This window comes from Chiloscyllium plagiosum, chromosome 8, assembly GCF_004010195.1.
Source record: "Chiloscyllium plagiosum isolate BGI_BamShark_2017 chromosome 8, ASM401019v2, whole genome shotgun sequence".
Classification (NCBI taxonomy): domain Eukaryota; kingdom Metazoa; phylum Chordata; class Chondrichthyes; order Orectolobiformes; family Hemiscylliidae; genus Chiloscyllium; species Chiloscyllium plagiosum.
This window is the reverse complement of record NC_057717.1, coordinates 99,076,667-99,092,323: the sequence shown is the minus strand read 5'-3', so window position 1 is coordinate 99,092,323 and position 15,657 is coordinate 99,076,667. Positions and strand designations below refer to the sequence as shown.

The 15,657-nt window shown below is 43.0% G+C and overlaps 1 protein-coding gene across 7 annotated transcripts in view; it reads left to right on the top strand.

Moving 5' to 3' along the window:
• Nucleotides 1–15,657, top strand: part of nfixb (nuclear factor I/Xb) — a 440,781-nt gene that overhangs the window by 379,097 nt on the left and 46,027 nt on the right. For 6 of the 7 annotated variants that reach the window (XM_043694870.1, XM_043694869.1, XM_043694874.1 and 3 more), the window contains 3 exons: nt 2,331–2,478; nt 7,816–7,907; nt 9,084–9,176. In XM_043694870.1, coding sequence (XP_043550805.1) covers nt 2,331–2,478; nt 7,816–7,907; nt 9,084–9,161 — 318 coding nt within the window. In that variant the 3' untranslated portion in view covers nt 9,162–9,176. Of the gene's footprint in view, nt 1–2,330; nt 2,479–7,815; nt 7,908–9,083; nt 9,177–15,657 lie in introns of those variants that run through there. The other variant, XM_043694872.1, reaches the window with a different exon arrangement.

The following is a 15,657-nucleotide window of genomic DNA, read 5'->3' as shown; positions in this document are numbered from 1 at the left end:
CCTTCCTAACCTGCAATCTTCTTCCTGACCTCTCGGCCCCACTCCGGCTTATCACCCTCACCTTAACCTCCTTCCACCTATCGCATTTCCAACGCCCCTCCTCCAAGTCCCTCCTCCCTACCTTTTATCTTAGCCTGCTTGGCACACTTTCCTCATTCTTGAAGAAGGGCTCATGCCTGAAACGTCGATTCTCCTGCTCCTTGGATGCTGCCTGACCTGCTGCACTTTTCCAGCAACACATTTTCAGCTCTGTTATTATATTGAGCCAATCCCCAACTTCCACTCCTGTTTTTCTTTAAAGTACATTCACGGGAGAAAAAAATGAAGTGGGTATTTCCTCAGTTGGTTGATAGGGTTGGCAAGTGGAGGAGAATGATGGTTGGTAGTTGACAGGCAGCATATTGGAATCAAATAAAAGTGCGATGTGATCTGTGATGCGCTGGTCTAAAAGAGTGGTTGAAAGAAGTTTCAACAGCAACTTCCCAAATGGAATTGGATAAGGACTCATGGGTAACAAGATGCAGGGAAGAGCAAGAGAGTGGGATGGAAGTTCTTTCAAGGAGATGGCACCAGCATGATGGGTAAAATGGCCACCGTCTGCTCTAATATTCTACGAGCAGCCATGGCAGGAGCACAGGAGCTTCTGATGGACAGGATAGATGCTCCATATTGACCTTTCAGCATTATTCTATCCTCACTTGAATATCCTACTGATCCCTGACCCTCTATTCCAGTGATTGCAGGGAAATCCATGCCTTTGGGCACGAGATAGAGTCATAGAGACATTTGGTACGGAAACATACCCTTTAGTCCAAAACGTCCATGCTGACCAGATATTCTAAATTAATCTAGTCCCATTTGTTAGCACTTGGCCCGTATCCCGATAAACGCTTCCTATTCATATACCCATCCAGATGCCTTTTAAATATTGTAATTGTACCAGCCTCCACCACTTCCTCTGGCAGCTCATGCCATACACGTACCACCCTCTGTTTGAAAAAGTTGCCCCTTAAGTCCCTTGTAAATCTTTCCCCTCTCACCCTAAATCTTTGCTCTCTAGTTCAGGACTCCCCACCCCAGGGAAAGACCTCATCTATTTATCCTATCCATGCCACTCCTGATTTTATAAATCTCTGTAAGGTCACCCCTCAGCCCCTGACGCTCCAGAGAAAACAGCCCTAGCCTATTCAGCCTCTCGCTATAGCTCAAACCCTCCAACCCTGGCAATAACCTTGTAAATCTTTTCTGAATCCTTTCAAGTTTCACAACATCCTTCCTATAGGAGGGAGACCAGAATTGCACACACTATTCCAGAAGTGGCCTAATCAGTGTCCTGTACAGCTGCAACATGACCTCCCAACTCCTATTTTCCATGCTTTAACCAATAAAGGAAAACATACCAAACGCCTTCTTCACTATCTTATCAATCTGCGACTCCACTTTCAAGGAACTGTGAACCTGCACTCCAAGGTCTCTGTTCACTAACATTCCCAAGGACCTTATCATTAAGTCTATGAGGGTCCAGCCCTGATTTGCCTTTTCAAAATGCAGCACCTCACATTTATCTAAATTCAACTCCATCTGTCACCCCTCACCCATTACTCTGGGTAATCTTCTTCGCTGCCCACTGCACCTCCAATTTGATGAGAAAAGAAAAATATGGGTCTTTTCTGCAGCTAGTGATGTTGAAAGAAATGCTTGCAGGACTCTATACTGTATACCCAAATAGTAGTTTTCTCATGAATGGCAACTTATAATAAAAGCTGAATAACTCCAAACGAACACATTTTCTAGATGTAATTTAAACTTTTATAACTAGAAGGGCCAGCAGGTTAGATTACGAGAAGGCAAAAAATTGAAAAATACGGAGGGAGATTCAATACCCATTAACATTCCAATCAAGTGAGAAATTCAGCAAGCACCCCTGCCCCCCAAGTGCAAATCCCTCTGTAACTGTGGGTCAGCATTCAAAACAAATCCAAAAATCATGTCATTGGCACTAAAGGGGAGCTGGTTGGATGTTGCTCAAGAGCTGGCATCCAATCATTAAAAGTGAAAGAACACAATGAGTCTGTTTCATTTCTTTCTTTTTCTAGGTCCTGCAGAAGTAGAATGGTCTTGATGGATGGGGGCGGGTGGGGGGCGGGGGGTGTTAAGTGTTTTGTGGGATTTGATGGGGGAGGAGCTCGAGACCTTGGAACTGGACTGCAATATTGCCAAGGCATCAAACTGTTGGTCAGGTCTCTGGCAAGGGTCCCACTTGTCTTCTACTGTATTAAACTACGTGTCTTCTTTGCTTGTTTTCTTTTTGTTCTATTCCATGTTCACAGCCAAACGGTGGCAGCCAGGGCAAAGTTGCGGGGTCTTTTCTGCTGCCGCCACCACCCCCAATGGCCAGACCCGTCCCCCTTGCAATGTCTGACACAAAATCAACCAGTGCGTCCCCAGAGGGAGGAGCCACATCACCTACATCACCGTGTAAGTGAAGGAGAATGCTCCTCTTGTGTGTGTGTGTGTGTGTGCGCGTGTGCGTGTCCAAGGCTGCGTGTGTCTTCGTCTGTTCTGATGACATGACCCTTCTCACATTCCTTAGATATCAGACCTAACTCCCCCAGGAGCATTCCTGGTCACCCATCTGATTCTAACCTCGGGGATACAGTAATGTAGCTGTGGTACATCCTAGTACCATTCCCCAGCACTTAATGTAAACAAAACAGGTTTTCCTTTATCCACCCCCCCCCCACCCCCCTCCCGCACAAGGCAGGGGATGAAGGTAAAGTCTCCCAGGCTGCCCTCTTGTGAGAGTCATGGATCACCACAACTCATTCAGGGTGAAGAAGGAAAGTCCTTTACAGCAACCTCAACCAGTGTGAGAATCAAATCTATGCTGTTGGTATCATTCTGCATCAGCAAACTAGCCAGCTAGCCAATTGAGCTAAACCCTGAGCTGTCCCCAAGGCAAGAACAGTAAATGACAGGGGACAGAAAACAATAAGGAGAAAGTGAGGACTGCAGTGCTGGAGATCAGAGTCGAGAGTGTGGTGCTGGAAAAGCACAGCAGGTCAGGCAAGAGATGAAAAGCTCTTGCCCAAAACATCGATTCTCCTGCTCCTTGGATGCTGCCTGACCTGCTGTGCTTTTCCAGCACCACATTTGACAGAAAACAATAAGCCCATTGGAAGTTTGCAAACCCCAAAGTGCTTCATACTGCCCCAGCAATTCCTTTACTATTCAGGCAGATTTTCTGCTGCTTTATTTCAATCTGCTCAGGTTCCTTTTTATTATTTTCTGGAATGATATTGTTTGTTGCATGGAGTGTATTCACACTTTGAGCCTTAGAACAAACCAATTACAACGAGCCATCATCTTTCCTTGCATAAGAAGTGCTCAGTGCTTGAACATTAATGTGTGCAATTGGCACCTCAGAGAGAAAGAGAGAGAGAGAGGGGCCTTACCATTTCTAACTGGCAGGGAACATCTCAATACACTTCAGAACGTATTCTGTTGTTAATAGTTGGTGTTTTTCTGTAAGTGTTTTCAGACTGAGGCAGAGAAGGTCAAATATTTACTGTTAATAATACCCACTCAGTATGCTTATATCTGATTTCTCTCTCCAATATTTTAATGGAGGCGGTGGTACAGAGAATCTGTAACTCTGCACCACTTTTGGCCCAGTATGCTATTGCTGGCCCTTCCAAAGTGTTCACCTCTTAGTCCCTTTTCCCATATTCTTTTAACACAAACCTCTTTGAAATCTCAAATCTAGATTCTGTCTCTCCTCCCAATTCACTTGAATCATTCTATGTTGAAACAGTCACCTGCAGCCAATAATTGAACAAACTTCAAACTGTTTCCCTCCGTGCTTATGACACGGAATCGTCTTTAACTTATGCTGTCTCTCAGGCAGTGAAATCTGGTGGTGCAGTCTGCTCCTCATCCAAAGCCCCAGGTTGGCACTCTAGAGATCCGGATTCAAATCCTACTATGGGACTCGTAGAGTTTAAAACTCAATTTAGAAATCTGGAATCATAAACTATCATTCATGATGGTAACTGTCATTGATTGTTGTGAAGATCCATCTGGTTCACTAATGCCGCTTTAGGGAATTAAATCTGCTATCCCTCCCAGTCTGGTCTGCATGTGACTCCAGACCTGCAGCCATGTGGTTGGTTCTGAACTGCTCTTTGAAATAGACAGCACCTTTCAAACCTGCAACCTTCATTACTTAGAAGGACAAGGGCAGCAGATACATGGGAACATCACCACCTTCGAATTTCTGTCCAAGGGTCATGCCATCCTGACTTGGAAATATATTGCTGTTCCTTCAATATCGCTGGGTCAAAATCCTGGAATTCCCTCCCAAGCAATGGGTGTCCCTGCATCACAAGAACTGCAATGGTTTAAGAACGCAGCTTACCACCACCTTTTCCTGGGTAAGTAGGGATGGGCATTAAATGTTGCACTAGCCTAGTTACTCCCTCATCCCACAAATAAATTTGAAAAATGGTCTCACGTGCCACTCAATTCAAGGGCAGTTAGGCACGGCAGAAAATATTGGCAGTGCCAGCATTGCCCATGTCCCACAAAATAATTTCTTCTTCCTCTCTAGCTGTGGACTCATCAGCCAGTGAAAATATTGGCAATGGTATCAGAACTGGTATAAATGATTCATATTTGTGTCTAAGTTAATGCGTCTGATCAAGAAAATGCTATTTGTCCAGTAAAACCACCAATGGTAACTTCAAGGCTTTGGATGGTAAAAGTTCCTGTGAGAGTGGTTAAACCATACTCATGTGGTGCTACCTAAAATTGTGCCTCCATCCTGAGTTATTGAGACCATAAAATGTAGGAGCAGAATTAGGCCATTCAGCCCATCAAGTCTACTGTGGCGTTCAATTGGACCATGGCTTTGGTCTTTGAAATGAATGGGAGGTTTGTCCACCATCTCCATTCCTACTCAAGTCAATTCCTAAATAAACTTGCAGGATTAATAAGTACATGAATTAGGCGAAGTGTTGGCCAGTGATGCCCACATCACTTGATAAGGAATGAAGCAAAGAGGCCAACAATGGGCAGTCGAGGGAACCAGATGGCTGGATATTGCCTGTCCTTCTTATGTGGCTAAGTTTACATGGTGATGCCTATGTCTATACATCCACCCTGTGGGCACTGGTCCGGCTAAGATGCTTTGTCATTCCCCTGCATCCAACTTTAACTTGCGTTTCCAAGTTTTGTTTAAAGCTGAATACAGTGTGCGGGGGAGGGGGGGGGGGGTGTCTTGCTGGCACTTAACAATGATTGCTGTCTCTTAAAAAAGAACATGAAAGACTCAAAATGAGGTGGAAGCAAGTTTGTGCAAAAGTTGATCCAGCTCGATTAAACAACAATGGACCGGAGCCAAGTCTCAAGCTGTCCAGTTGAGAGAAAGCTATCATGCGTGTTTGATTCTTTTATAATGATGCTCCTGAGGACCTGCTGACCACAGAATTAAACCAAAGCTTTCTGAGCTGTCACACTTCGCCAAAACAATTCAGAAACAGAACCCTTAGAAGTTTAGGGAGAATCTGCACAGTGTGTTCCTCATTGCTGAATCTGCGATTTACAGCAAACCAATTTATCATGAGGAACAAGCCTTCACAATTGGATAAAGCAAACCACAGAACTGTGGATGTGGAGGTCTGAAACAAAAAGAGGAATTGCTGGAGAAGCTTAGCAGATCTGGCAACATCTGTGGGAAGAAAGCAGAGTTAACATTTTGAGTGTGGTGATTCTAACAGTTCTGATGAAGAGTCTCCAGTCTCAAAATGTTAACTCTGTTTCCCTCTCCATAGATGCTGCCAGACCCACTGAATTTCGCCAGCGATTTCTGTTTTGTTGCTACACAATCGGGTATTTGTTTAAAGTTTGTTTGGTGGATAGGCAGGGAATTCTGTGAGGAACCCTACTGAGTGTTTCTGCAAGATGATCTGCAGGGAATTAACTTCCCCTTGAGGCCGAGGTGATTCAGAGATTCAGAATGAAAGAGATTCAGAATTAAATTCCAAACAATTGCATTCATCCTGGGAACATGTGCGCAACACATGGGCAGGCCTGCAGGGATAAATGCCAGCAGAATGGCACCATGGTCCGAGAGGCCAGCCCAGACATGATGGGCCGATTGACCTCCTCCTGTACCATAACAAGTCTGTGATTCTCTGACATGGAGGGGTCCAAACTGTGGCAGCACGTTTGATTGCAATCTGCAAGTAATGGTGCAAACAAAGCGAGGGTGAAATGAGAGAAATCTTTTTCCACACAATTAGGGTCTGGAATACACTGGCTGAAAGTGTGTTGGAGGCAGGTAAGGTTCAATTCAAGAGGACATTGACGATTAATTTGATAGGAATACGTTGCAGGAATACAGAGATTGGCACTATGTGACCAAAGTGATGCTGGCACAATGTGCTGAATGGCCTCCTTCTGTGATGTAACAGTTCTGTAATTTTTAATGGGGAACTACAAATAAATGATGGAGGTGTGGAAGGAGTAGTGGGGCTGGTTAAATAATAAACTTTAAAGAAGCACATGGTGTCTGCTAAAGATTCCAAGGAAAATGCTCAGAAGGTCAATGCTAAGCTGTGCCATCACTAGAGGATTAGGAATAGCTTCTCTATCAGAAAGTCTTTCTGAGGCTTTGCTCCTGATTGTTTCATGTCTCCTGCTGAGCAGTGGAATTGTGGAGGTCTTGGATGAGACGGGGTTATGTACAGATGATTAAATGTTATACAATAAAATAATGAACCCTTGGTCCATGGGACAGGTGGGTGAGGACATGTGATATCAGTGACCATGAGTTTGTGCTTATTGAGATTATGGGGTCGGTTGGACAGGGAGCTGGGAGGTTAAAGCTTAAACCTTACAGTGCACCCATTGCTACTTACCTTGTGGATTCACAACTTTACAATCTCCTTCTCTCCAGCTCACTCACTCACTTGCAGTCCCCTCGAATCACTCAGACTCACTCTAGATTCTCCCAGGTATAGCACCCCCATTGTGGGTGGGGGAGATATCCTGGGAATGTGGGCCGAAAGGATAGACATTTCAAAATGGAGAAAAGCTCTTGAAATTGAGCACAGTCGGTCATCCTACTGATCGGGTCAGAAGTCACATGCTCCCAGGTTTTAGTCCAGCAGGTTTATTTGAAATCACAAGCTTTTTGGAGTGTTGCACCTTTATCAGGACTTCACCTGACGAAGGTCCAGTGTTCCGATAGTTTGTGATTTCAAATAAACCTGTTGGACTTTAATCCTGTGTGTGGACCTCTGACCTTGTCCACCCCAGTCCAAAACTGGCACCTCCACATGATCCTACTGATGGACAGTTAGCGAATAGCTCATAAGTACCCCACTTCATATGTTCTCTGGGTGACACGACACAGTTTGGTTGGCACCAGCAAGATCAATTCCACGCTGTCCACATTCCCACAACCCCAAACCTCCCCCCCACCGCCGTCCAACCAAGGTGTCCCAAGGATTCAGAGAGAGACAGAGGGAGACAGACATTGAGAGAGAGACACACACAGAAAGAGAGAGACAGAGAAAGACAAACATAAAGAGAGAGAGAGACAGACAGAAAGAGTGAGACACAGAAGGAGAGAGACAGAGAAAGAGAGAGACAGAGAGAAAAAGAGAGAGAGGCAGAAAGAGAGAGAGAATTTTGAGCAGTCCAACTCGAATGGGAAAAGGGTTTGTCAATTCCTTATCATGTAACATAAAGTCTTCCTCATACTTTTCTGACCATCTGAGGCTGTTTTCGTTTCTCTCTCTCTTTTTGCAGCATATTCAACGCCCAGCTCCTCCTCTGCAAACCGGTTTGTCAGTATTGGACCACGAGATGGGAACTTTGTAAATATCCCGCAGCAGTCACAGGTTAGTGGAATGCCTTCTGTTCACAATCTTCACAAAGTCCAGCTAGACAAGAGACATACGCCGAAGATTACTGTCAGGCACACCACACCGCTCCTGGTTATGGTGAATGTAGCAGCTTTCCTGGTTAGGTTTCAGTATGATGTTACGAACAGCTGATTTCCTCAGAAGTTGTCCTCAGGTTAAGGAGAGGCGAAGCAATGTACACCATTTTGGAAAATTCTAGCATCTATTCATGAACTTTCCTGTCCCTGCTCCTGCTGACTCTTCTTTTTATCTTAGGTAGAAAAGCAAGCAGCAAAGGGAAAGCTTTCTCCCTCATCTTATCCTTCCAGAGTTGACATTTGGAGTCTGACAAATGCATAATGAATGAGAGATTTTTAGTCGTAAAAATATCGAGCAACATTGTTGAATCTAGGATCAAATCAGGGGTGAGAAAGGATTAGATCAAAGATGTGGCAAATCAAAAAGTAAATGAAAAGTCACCATAGTCCCATTCTCTCATCTTAGAGAGAGAGAGAGAGAGAGGCAACTGGTGGTTGCTTAACCTGAGGGTTCACCCCACCTTAGGTGAGGGGCAAGATTGAGAAGGCAGAACCTTCATGGTAATCTCAGTTGGCATTGGAATTGAACCCCACATCACCCAACCAGCCATCTAGCCAACTGAGCTAGCTGCCTCCAGATCAAAAAGTAGGAGCGCGTTAGATAGGGCAGTATACCTGCTGTAAAGATTGGAGATTATAGAAGGAATGAATGAAAGTGATAATGAGGTCTACCTCCATTTTGAAAATAAATGAATCAATTAATTCTTGCAGGAGACTTGATTTCAATAGAGTGCAGTGGGAAAAGCAGCCTTGCATAGAATGGCATATATTTTCTGTTTGAAGAGAATGGAGGGATTGGATTGATTAAAACAGTGACGATAGTGACAGCGATTACTCAGAGAAGTAGAAAGGATGTAGCCAGAAGAAAACAGCGAGGTTATTATAGGAATACTTAATAATGATCCAACATTCCCTTGTCCTGTAAAAGTAGACATTGCTGGAGAAACTCAGGAAGGTCTGGCAACATCTGTGGAGAGATAGAAAACAGAGTTAACGTTTCGGCTGTGGTCTTCCACAGTTATGGAGAAGAGTCATACCAGACTTGAAATGTTAACTCTGTTTTCTCTCTCCACAGATGCTGCCAAACTTGCCGACTTCCTCCAGCACTTTAATTGCTATGTTGGATTTCCAATATCTGTGGTCTTCCGCTTAGCTTAAATTGTGATATAGTGCCTGTATGAAAACCAGGGGATTTAAAAAGGTCCTCAAGAAGCCAGTATAATATAAATTTTTTCATTATTCATTAGTGGGATGTGGGCATCATTGGCTAGGCCAACATTTATTGCCCATTCTTCGTTGTCCTTGAGCAGGTGATGGTGAGCTGGATTCTTGAACCATTACAGTCTATGGGCTGTAGGGACACCCACAGTGCTGTTAGTAGGTCAGATATACAAAGCAGAGATCTGTGGGATACCATTAATTAATGAGAAGGTGGTCAGCTATTGAGCAGCCTCTTGCGTAACATAGAAAACCCATCCTGCTTCAGATTCCAGTAAAGTTTAATCTCTCAGATAAGTTGTATAACCACAAAAATGTAAAGATGCCAGAACTGTAAAGCTTGATTCTCTCTGCAACAAGGCCTCCATCACCCCTTTTACAAGCAAACTTACCAACCTAGGAGCAACATGCCAATCTATATAACTGAGAGTTGACCTTTTGATACCACAGATGAAATTCGCATAATCTCAGTCAAATAACCTGTGCCCAGGCTGAATCCAATAATTCCAGTAATGGGCTCTTTTCAATATCCTGGTGAGCTCCTAGCTCATTTTAAAGGAATGGGCAATATATTAACAGCTTTGAACATGACCTTTGAAATCCATTCTTCCTGCTGTATGAGGCCATGCAAACTTCTCTTGAATCTTATTTGAGCTGCTTCACAATTTGCAGCTTGCCCATCCACACTTCCTTCCATGATCAAATCTTAGTCACGATAACCAGAGCAAATTATTGCTTTCAGTTGCAACGGGAAAACTGACAATCAACATGAGGTCCTCCTGATGTGCAGTTGGATTCCTTACTCCCATCAGCTAAAGGATGGTAGTTGGCTGTGGTCTAGACTGAGTTGGGAAGTTTCTTGATCAATAGAAAGCTTTCTTTCCCTCCTCCCCCACTGCACATGTTCCCCTGATACCAGCCCTGATTGTGCCAAATATCACACCCATAACCAGCCGTGGGTGGGATTTAAACATCATACCTCTAGGTTGTAAGTCCAGCATCATAACCACTACACTGACATGCATTTAGCAGCTACTGCAGAAGGAAATCTTGCCTATCCTCTTGATGGCACAAGAGTAGTAATCTGAAGTGTTGGACGGCAGGCTTCTATTGGTTAGATTGGTTTAGATAAGAGAAAGTTGGAGGAATTTTGTGGTTTTAGTTCTTTAGGTCATTGCAAGGTTAAGCATATTTATTTATTTGACGCCAAGGAAGCTGGGAAGGATGGTTTGTTTAGACTTTGTTGTGGCTTGAAAATGTGCCAATAGAGAGAAAAATAACTGCAATTAAACAAGCTTGACCAGAATCTAAGACAGGATACGGTGAATATGCAGAAATGAATGGAATATTGTTCAGTGTTTGTTTTTGCATTGTTTAATGAATGCAATATGAGATGAACCCACAAGGCTGAATGCCAATTTATATAAGATTAAAAACAGGCTTTGTCATAGAATCATAGACCAATACAACTTCAATAGTGGCCATTCAGCCCATTATGCCTGTGCCACTACTTTGAGAGGTCCATCCAATTGGTCCAACTCTTTCTCCTAGCTCAATGCATTTCTTCTGCTTCAAGAATATATCCAATTCCTTGTTGATAGTTGCTATTGGAGCTGCTTTCAAAGTTGTTTCAGTGTCAAAAATCCATCGCAATCCTAAAACTGGCATTGAATTGACAGTGGGTGGCCTCATGACAGGTTAATGTGGAAAGTCAATGTGTCATTTTTGGAATTTTTTTTTCATGGTTGGCATCGAGAGGTGTTGCAGTAGGTGGTGTGGTCTGTCAATTCACACTGTACCTGAAGATACAATCCAAAGGAGTGAAAAATATTGTACACTTAATGTCGAGATGTTGGTGACAGAGAAAAATTCATATTAAACTGTGGTATAAATACAACATTTAAAAGGCATCTGGATGAATAGGAAGGGTTTAAAGGGATATGGGCCAAGTGCTGGCAAATGGCACTAGATTAGTTAGGATATCTGCTCGGCATGGACGAGTTGGACCGAAGGGTCTGTTTCCCTGTTGTACATCTCTATGACTGTATGACACTTTGATAGTTTGCACGCATTGCTTCTAGCTTGTTTCTGTTATGTTTAAGATTGTTAATTGAGAAACCAGGAAGAAGAAATCAGGATCCATAATTTGGGATTCATCAGAGATTGACAGATTTCTAGATATTAAAATCAACAAAGGATATGGGGATAGTGCAGGAAAATGGTGTTGAGGTGGCCAGCAATGATTGAGTTCAGTGGTGGAGTGGAATTGAGGGGCCGAATGGCATATTCTTGCTCCTGGTTCCTAGCTATGTTTCCGATGTGCAGTGCAAGATGATGAAAGCAGGAAAGAAGGAATACGGAAATTAGGAAGTCCAGTTCGGGCCACCCACCTTGTGCTGGACGGGGTTGGAGAATGGTGACCGATGAAGAATTTCAGGTTAGACAATGACTGATGGCCCTTGAGGGTCAGTTATGAAGGTGCAAAAATATGCAATTTGGTGTATGTGGCACTGAGAAGGAGTAGCATAGGAAGGTCCACAAACACACGGATTTTATACTAATAGCAATAAAATAGGAAGATATGTATATGACAAAATGAGAGAAAAAAAAAGACCAGAGGAACAGGGAGGATTAACTATCGGATAACAAGCTTTTGTTGCAAAAACAGAAATTGTTGGAGAAACTCAGAGGCTTAGGAGTTAATTCTGCTTTCTCTCTCCATAGATGCTGCAACCTGCTGAGTTTCTCCAATTTTCAGATTTACAGCAACCAAAATTTTTTGTTTTCTATTTAAGCTTTTGTTGCACTTTGTCCATGAATGTGTCCCAGATAAAGCTGTGTGACAGTAGATTATACCTGCATGCTAGTGGATTATACCTGCGTGATAGTGGATTATACCTGTGTGATAGTGGATTATACCTGTGTGACAGTGTATTATAGCTGTGTGCCAGTGTATTATACCTGTGTGACAGTGGATTATACCTGCATGACAGTAAATTATACCTGTGTGATAGTGGATTATACCTGCATGATAGTGGATTATACCTGTGTGATAGTGGATTATACCTGTGTGACAGTGTATTATACTTGTGTGACAGTGTATTATAGCTGTGTGACAGTGGATTATACCTGTGTGTCAGTGTATTATACCTGTGTGACAGTGGATTATACCTGCATGACAGTGAATTATACCTGTGTGATAGTGGATTATACGTGTGTGGCAGTGTATTATACCTGTGTGACAGTGGATTATACCTGCGTGATAGTGGATTATAACTGTGTGCCAGTGTATTATACCTGTGTGACAGCGGATTATACCTGCATGACAGTGAATTATACCTGCATGATAGTGGATTTTACCTGTGTGCCAATGTATTATACCTGTGTGACAGTGGATTATACCTGTGTGATAGTGGATTCTACCTGCATGACCTGATAGTGGATTATCATGCAGGTATAATTCACTGTCATGCAGGTATAATCCGCTGTCACACAGGTATAATACACTGGCACACAGGTATAAACCACTATCACACAGGTATAATCCACTATCACGCAGGCACAATCCACTTCAGTGTATTAGACTTGTATGACAGTGTGTTTTACTTGAAAACATTTGTGATATATCTGTGCAACAGTGTGTTATAACTGCACATCAGTGTGTTATACCTGTATGCCAGTGTATTATAACTGTGTGTCATTGTGTTATAATTGTACATCAGTGTGTTATACCTGTGTGTCATTTTGTTATACCTGTGTGTCAGTGTTTTATACCTGTGCATCTATATTTGTGTGACAGTGTGTGTTATACCTGTACAACAATGTGTGTTATACCTGTGTGACAGTGTGTGATAAACCTATGCAACTATGTGTGTTATACCTGTGAGACAGTGCATTACGGCAATTTGTTATACCTGTATGATAATACTTTGTATCTGTTGGCCAGAGTGACAATGTGAGTGTATTAGACCTGTTTGACAGTGTGTTATACTTGTGCAACAGTGTGTGTAATAACTGTGTGAGAATATGTTTGACCTGTGTGTCAGTGTATTCTACTTGTGTGACATCATGTTATACATGTGTGGCTGTGTTTTATAACTGCGTGACCGTCTGTATCCCATGTGTAAGTGCCTTTACACTGCATTATATCTGTGTGACAGCATGTGTTATATCAGTGTGTTATTGTGTGCTATACCTGTGGGTCAGTGTATTATACTTATGTAATAATGTTCTATTCTTGTATGACAATGGGCTGTATCTATGGGTCAGTGTGAATTATACCTGTATGACAATGGGCTGTACCTGTGGGTCAGTGTGAATTATGCCTGTATGACAATGGGCTGTACCTGTCGGTCAGTGTGAATTATACCTATATGACAATGGGCTGTACCTGTGGGTCAGTGTGAATTATGCCTGTATGACAATGGGCTGTATCTGTGGGTCAGTGTGAATTATACCTGTATGACATTGGGCTGTATCTGTGGGTCAGTGTGAAATATACCTGTATGACAATGGGCTGTATCTGTGGGTCAGTGTGAATTATATCCTGTATGACAATGGGCTGTACCTGGGGGTCAGTGTGAAATATACCTGTATGACAATGGGCTGTATCTGTGGGTCAGTGTGAATTATACCTGTATGACAATGGGCTGTACCTGTGGGTCAGTGTGAAATATATCAGTGTGACAGGGTATTTTGACAGTATGTTATACTGGTGTGACCGTGTATGTTATAATGCTGTGACATTATAGCATGATTGAGTGTCCGTGTGTGTTGTATGTGTGTATCACTGTGTTATACCTGTTTGGGAGTGTGAATTAACTGGATTAGATTAGATTAGATTCCCTACAGTGTGGAAATGGGCCCTTCGGCCCAACAAGTCCACATCAACCCTCCGAAGAGCAACCCACCAAGACCCATTCCCCTACATTCACCTCTGACTAATGCACCTCACGCTATGGGAAATTTAGCATGGCCTGATCTGCACATCTTTGGATTGTGGGAGGAAATGTGAGCACCTGGAGGAAACCCATGCAGACACGGGGAGAATGTGCAAACTCCACACAGACAGTTGCCCGAGGGGGGAATTGAACCCGGGTCTCTGGCGCTGTGAGGCAGCAGTGTTAACCACTGAGCCACTGTGCCGCCCCTGTGGGACATTATATTATACCTGTGTTACCATGTTTTATACCTGTGTGCCAGTGTCTTTTACATGTTTGACAATGTGTTAAACTGTGTGACAGTGTGCGATACCCATGTAACACATGTTATACCTGCTTGTCAGTGTATTATACATATGTGACAGGGTGTGTTATATTGGTGTTACAGTGCGCTATACATGTCTAACAGTGTGTTATACCTGTGTGACAATGTTTTGTTCCTGTAAGTCAGTATGAATTATATGAGCATGACAGTGTGCTACACCTATGTAACAGTGTGTTCTTCTTGCATGTCAATGAATGTTGTGTGACATCGTGTGGTACACCTGTGTGAAACTGTCAGAATTGTGTAACTCTGTGTATTAGATCTATATGTAGCTTCATGTTGCACCTGTGTGAAACAGTATATTATGTGGGTGTTAACCAGATCACATCATTATGGCTTGTTCTGATTGAGTGAAGTTGCAGGAAATTATCAGCCAATTTTATATCTCGCCCAATCTTTATTTCCTTTGACTTTGACTCACATCTGAGCATGCTTTCGGCTGAACCATGAAGTGAAGCTGAACAGCTGAAATGGATTGGCAGTCATTTCCAGTCACTGAAAATATGAACCCTGCTGGCAAGAGTCAAAGTAACAAAAATGCTGTGCAAAGATAAACAAAATGTGAACTATTTATATAATGTTAGACAAAAGAGAAATTGTTTGGGAATGAAATCAAAGGTTTATTTTTCAGAAGTTTAGCTTAAAGTGCTTCCTTTTAGCATCAGTTTATTCCGTTGGAAGGAATCTTGCTTCTGGTTCTGGGTTTTCTTGTCCCATTCAAAGAATTGACAGCAATTGAAGACTGACATTATTGTGCAGCAGTGCAGACGTGCTGCACTGGCAGAAGTACATCCCTTTGGATGGGATGTTAATGAAGGCCCTGTCTGGCTATTTTTGGTCTGTTTATTCTCTGATATTGTTACCTGCTGCCTTTTAAATACTGACGCACCACCCCACTTTCAAATCTGCCAGCATTATCAAAAGTGCTTGTCCTTCCATTCTATCTCCCTTGGCAAACCAACCTGTTCCTATCTTCCTAGCACCTCTATGTCTGAACCTGGGGTTCTGGCTATACTACAGTGCTCTGACAACCGATATCAACATTGGGAAAGGTGTCCGTGGTACTCTGATGAGGGTAAAATGATGACCTTTTCCACATTCACCACCCATTGACATCTTTAACACTGTCGATCATGCTATCCAACTCTGACGTCTCTCCTGATGTC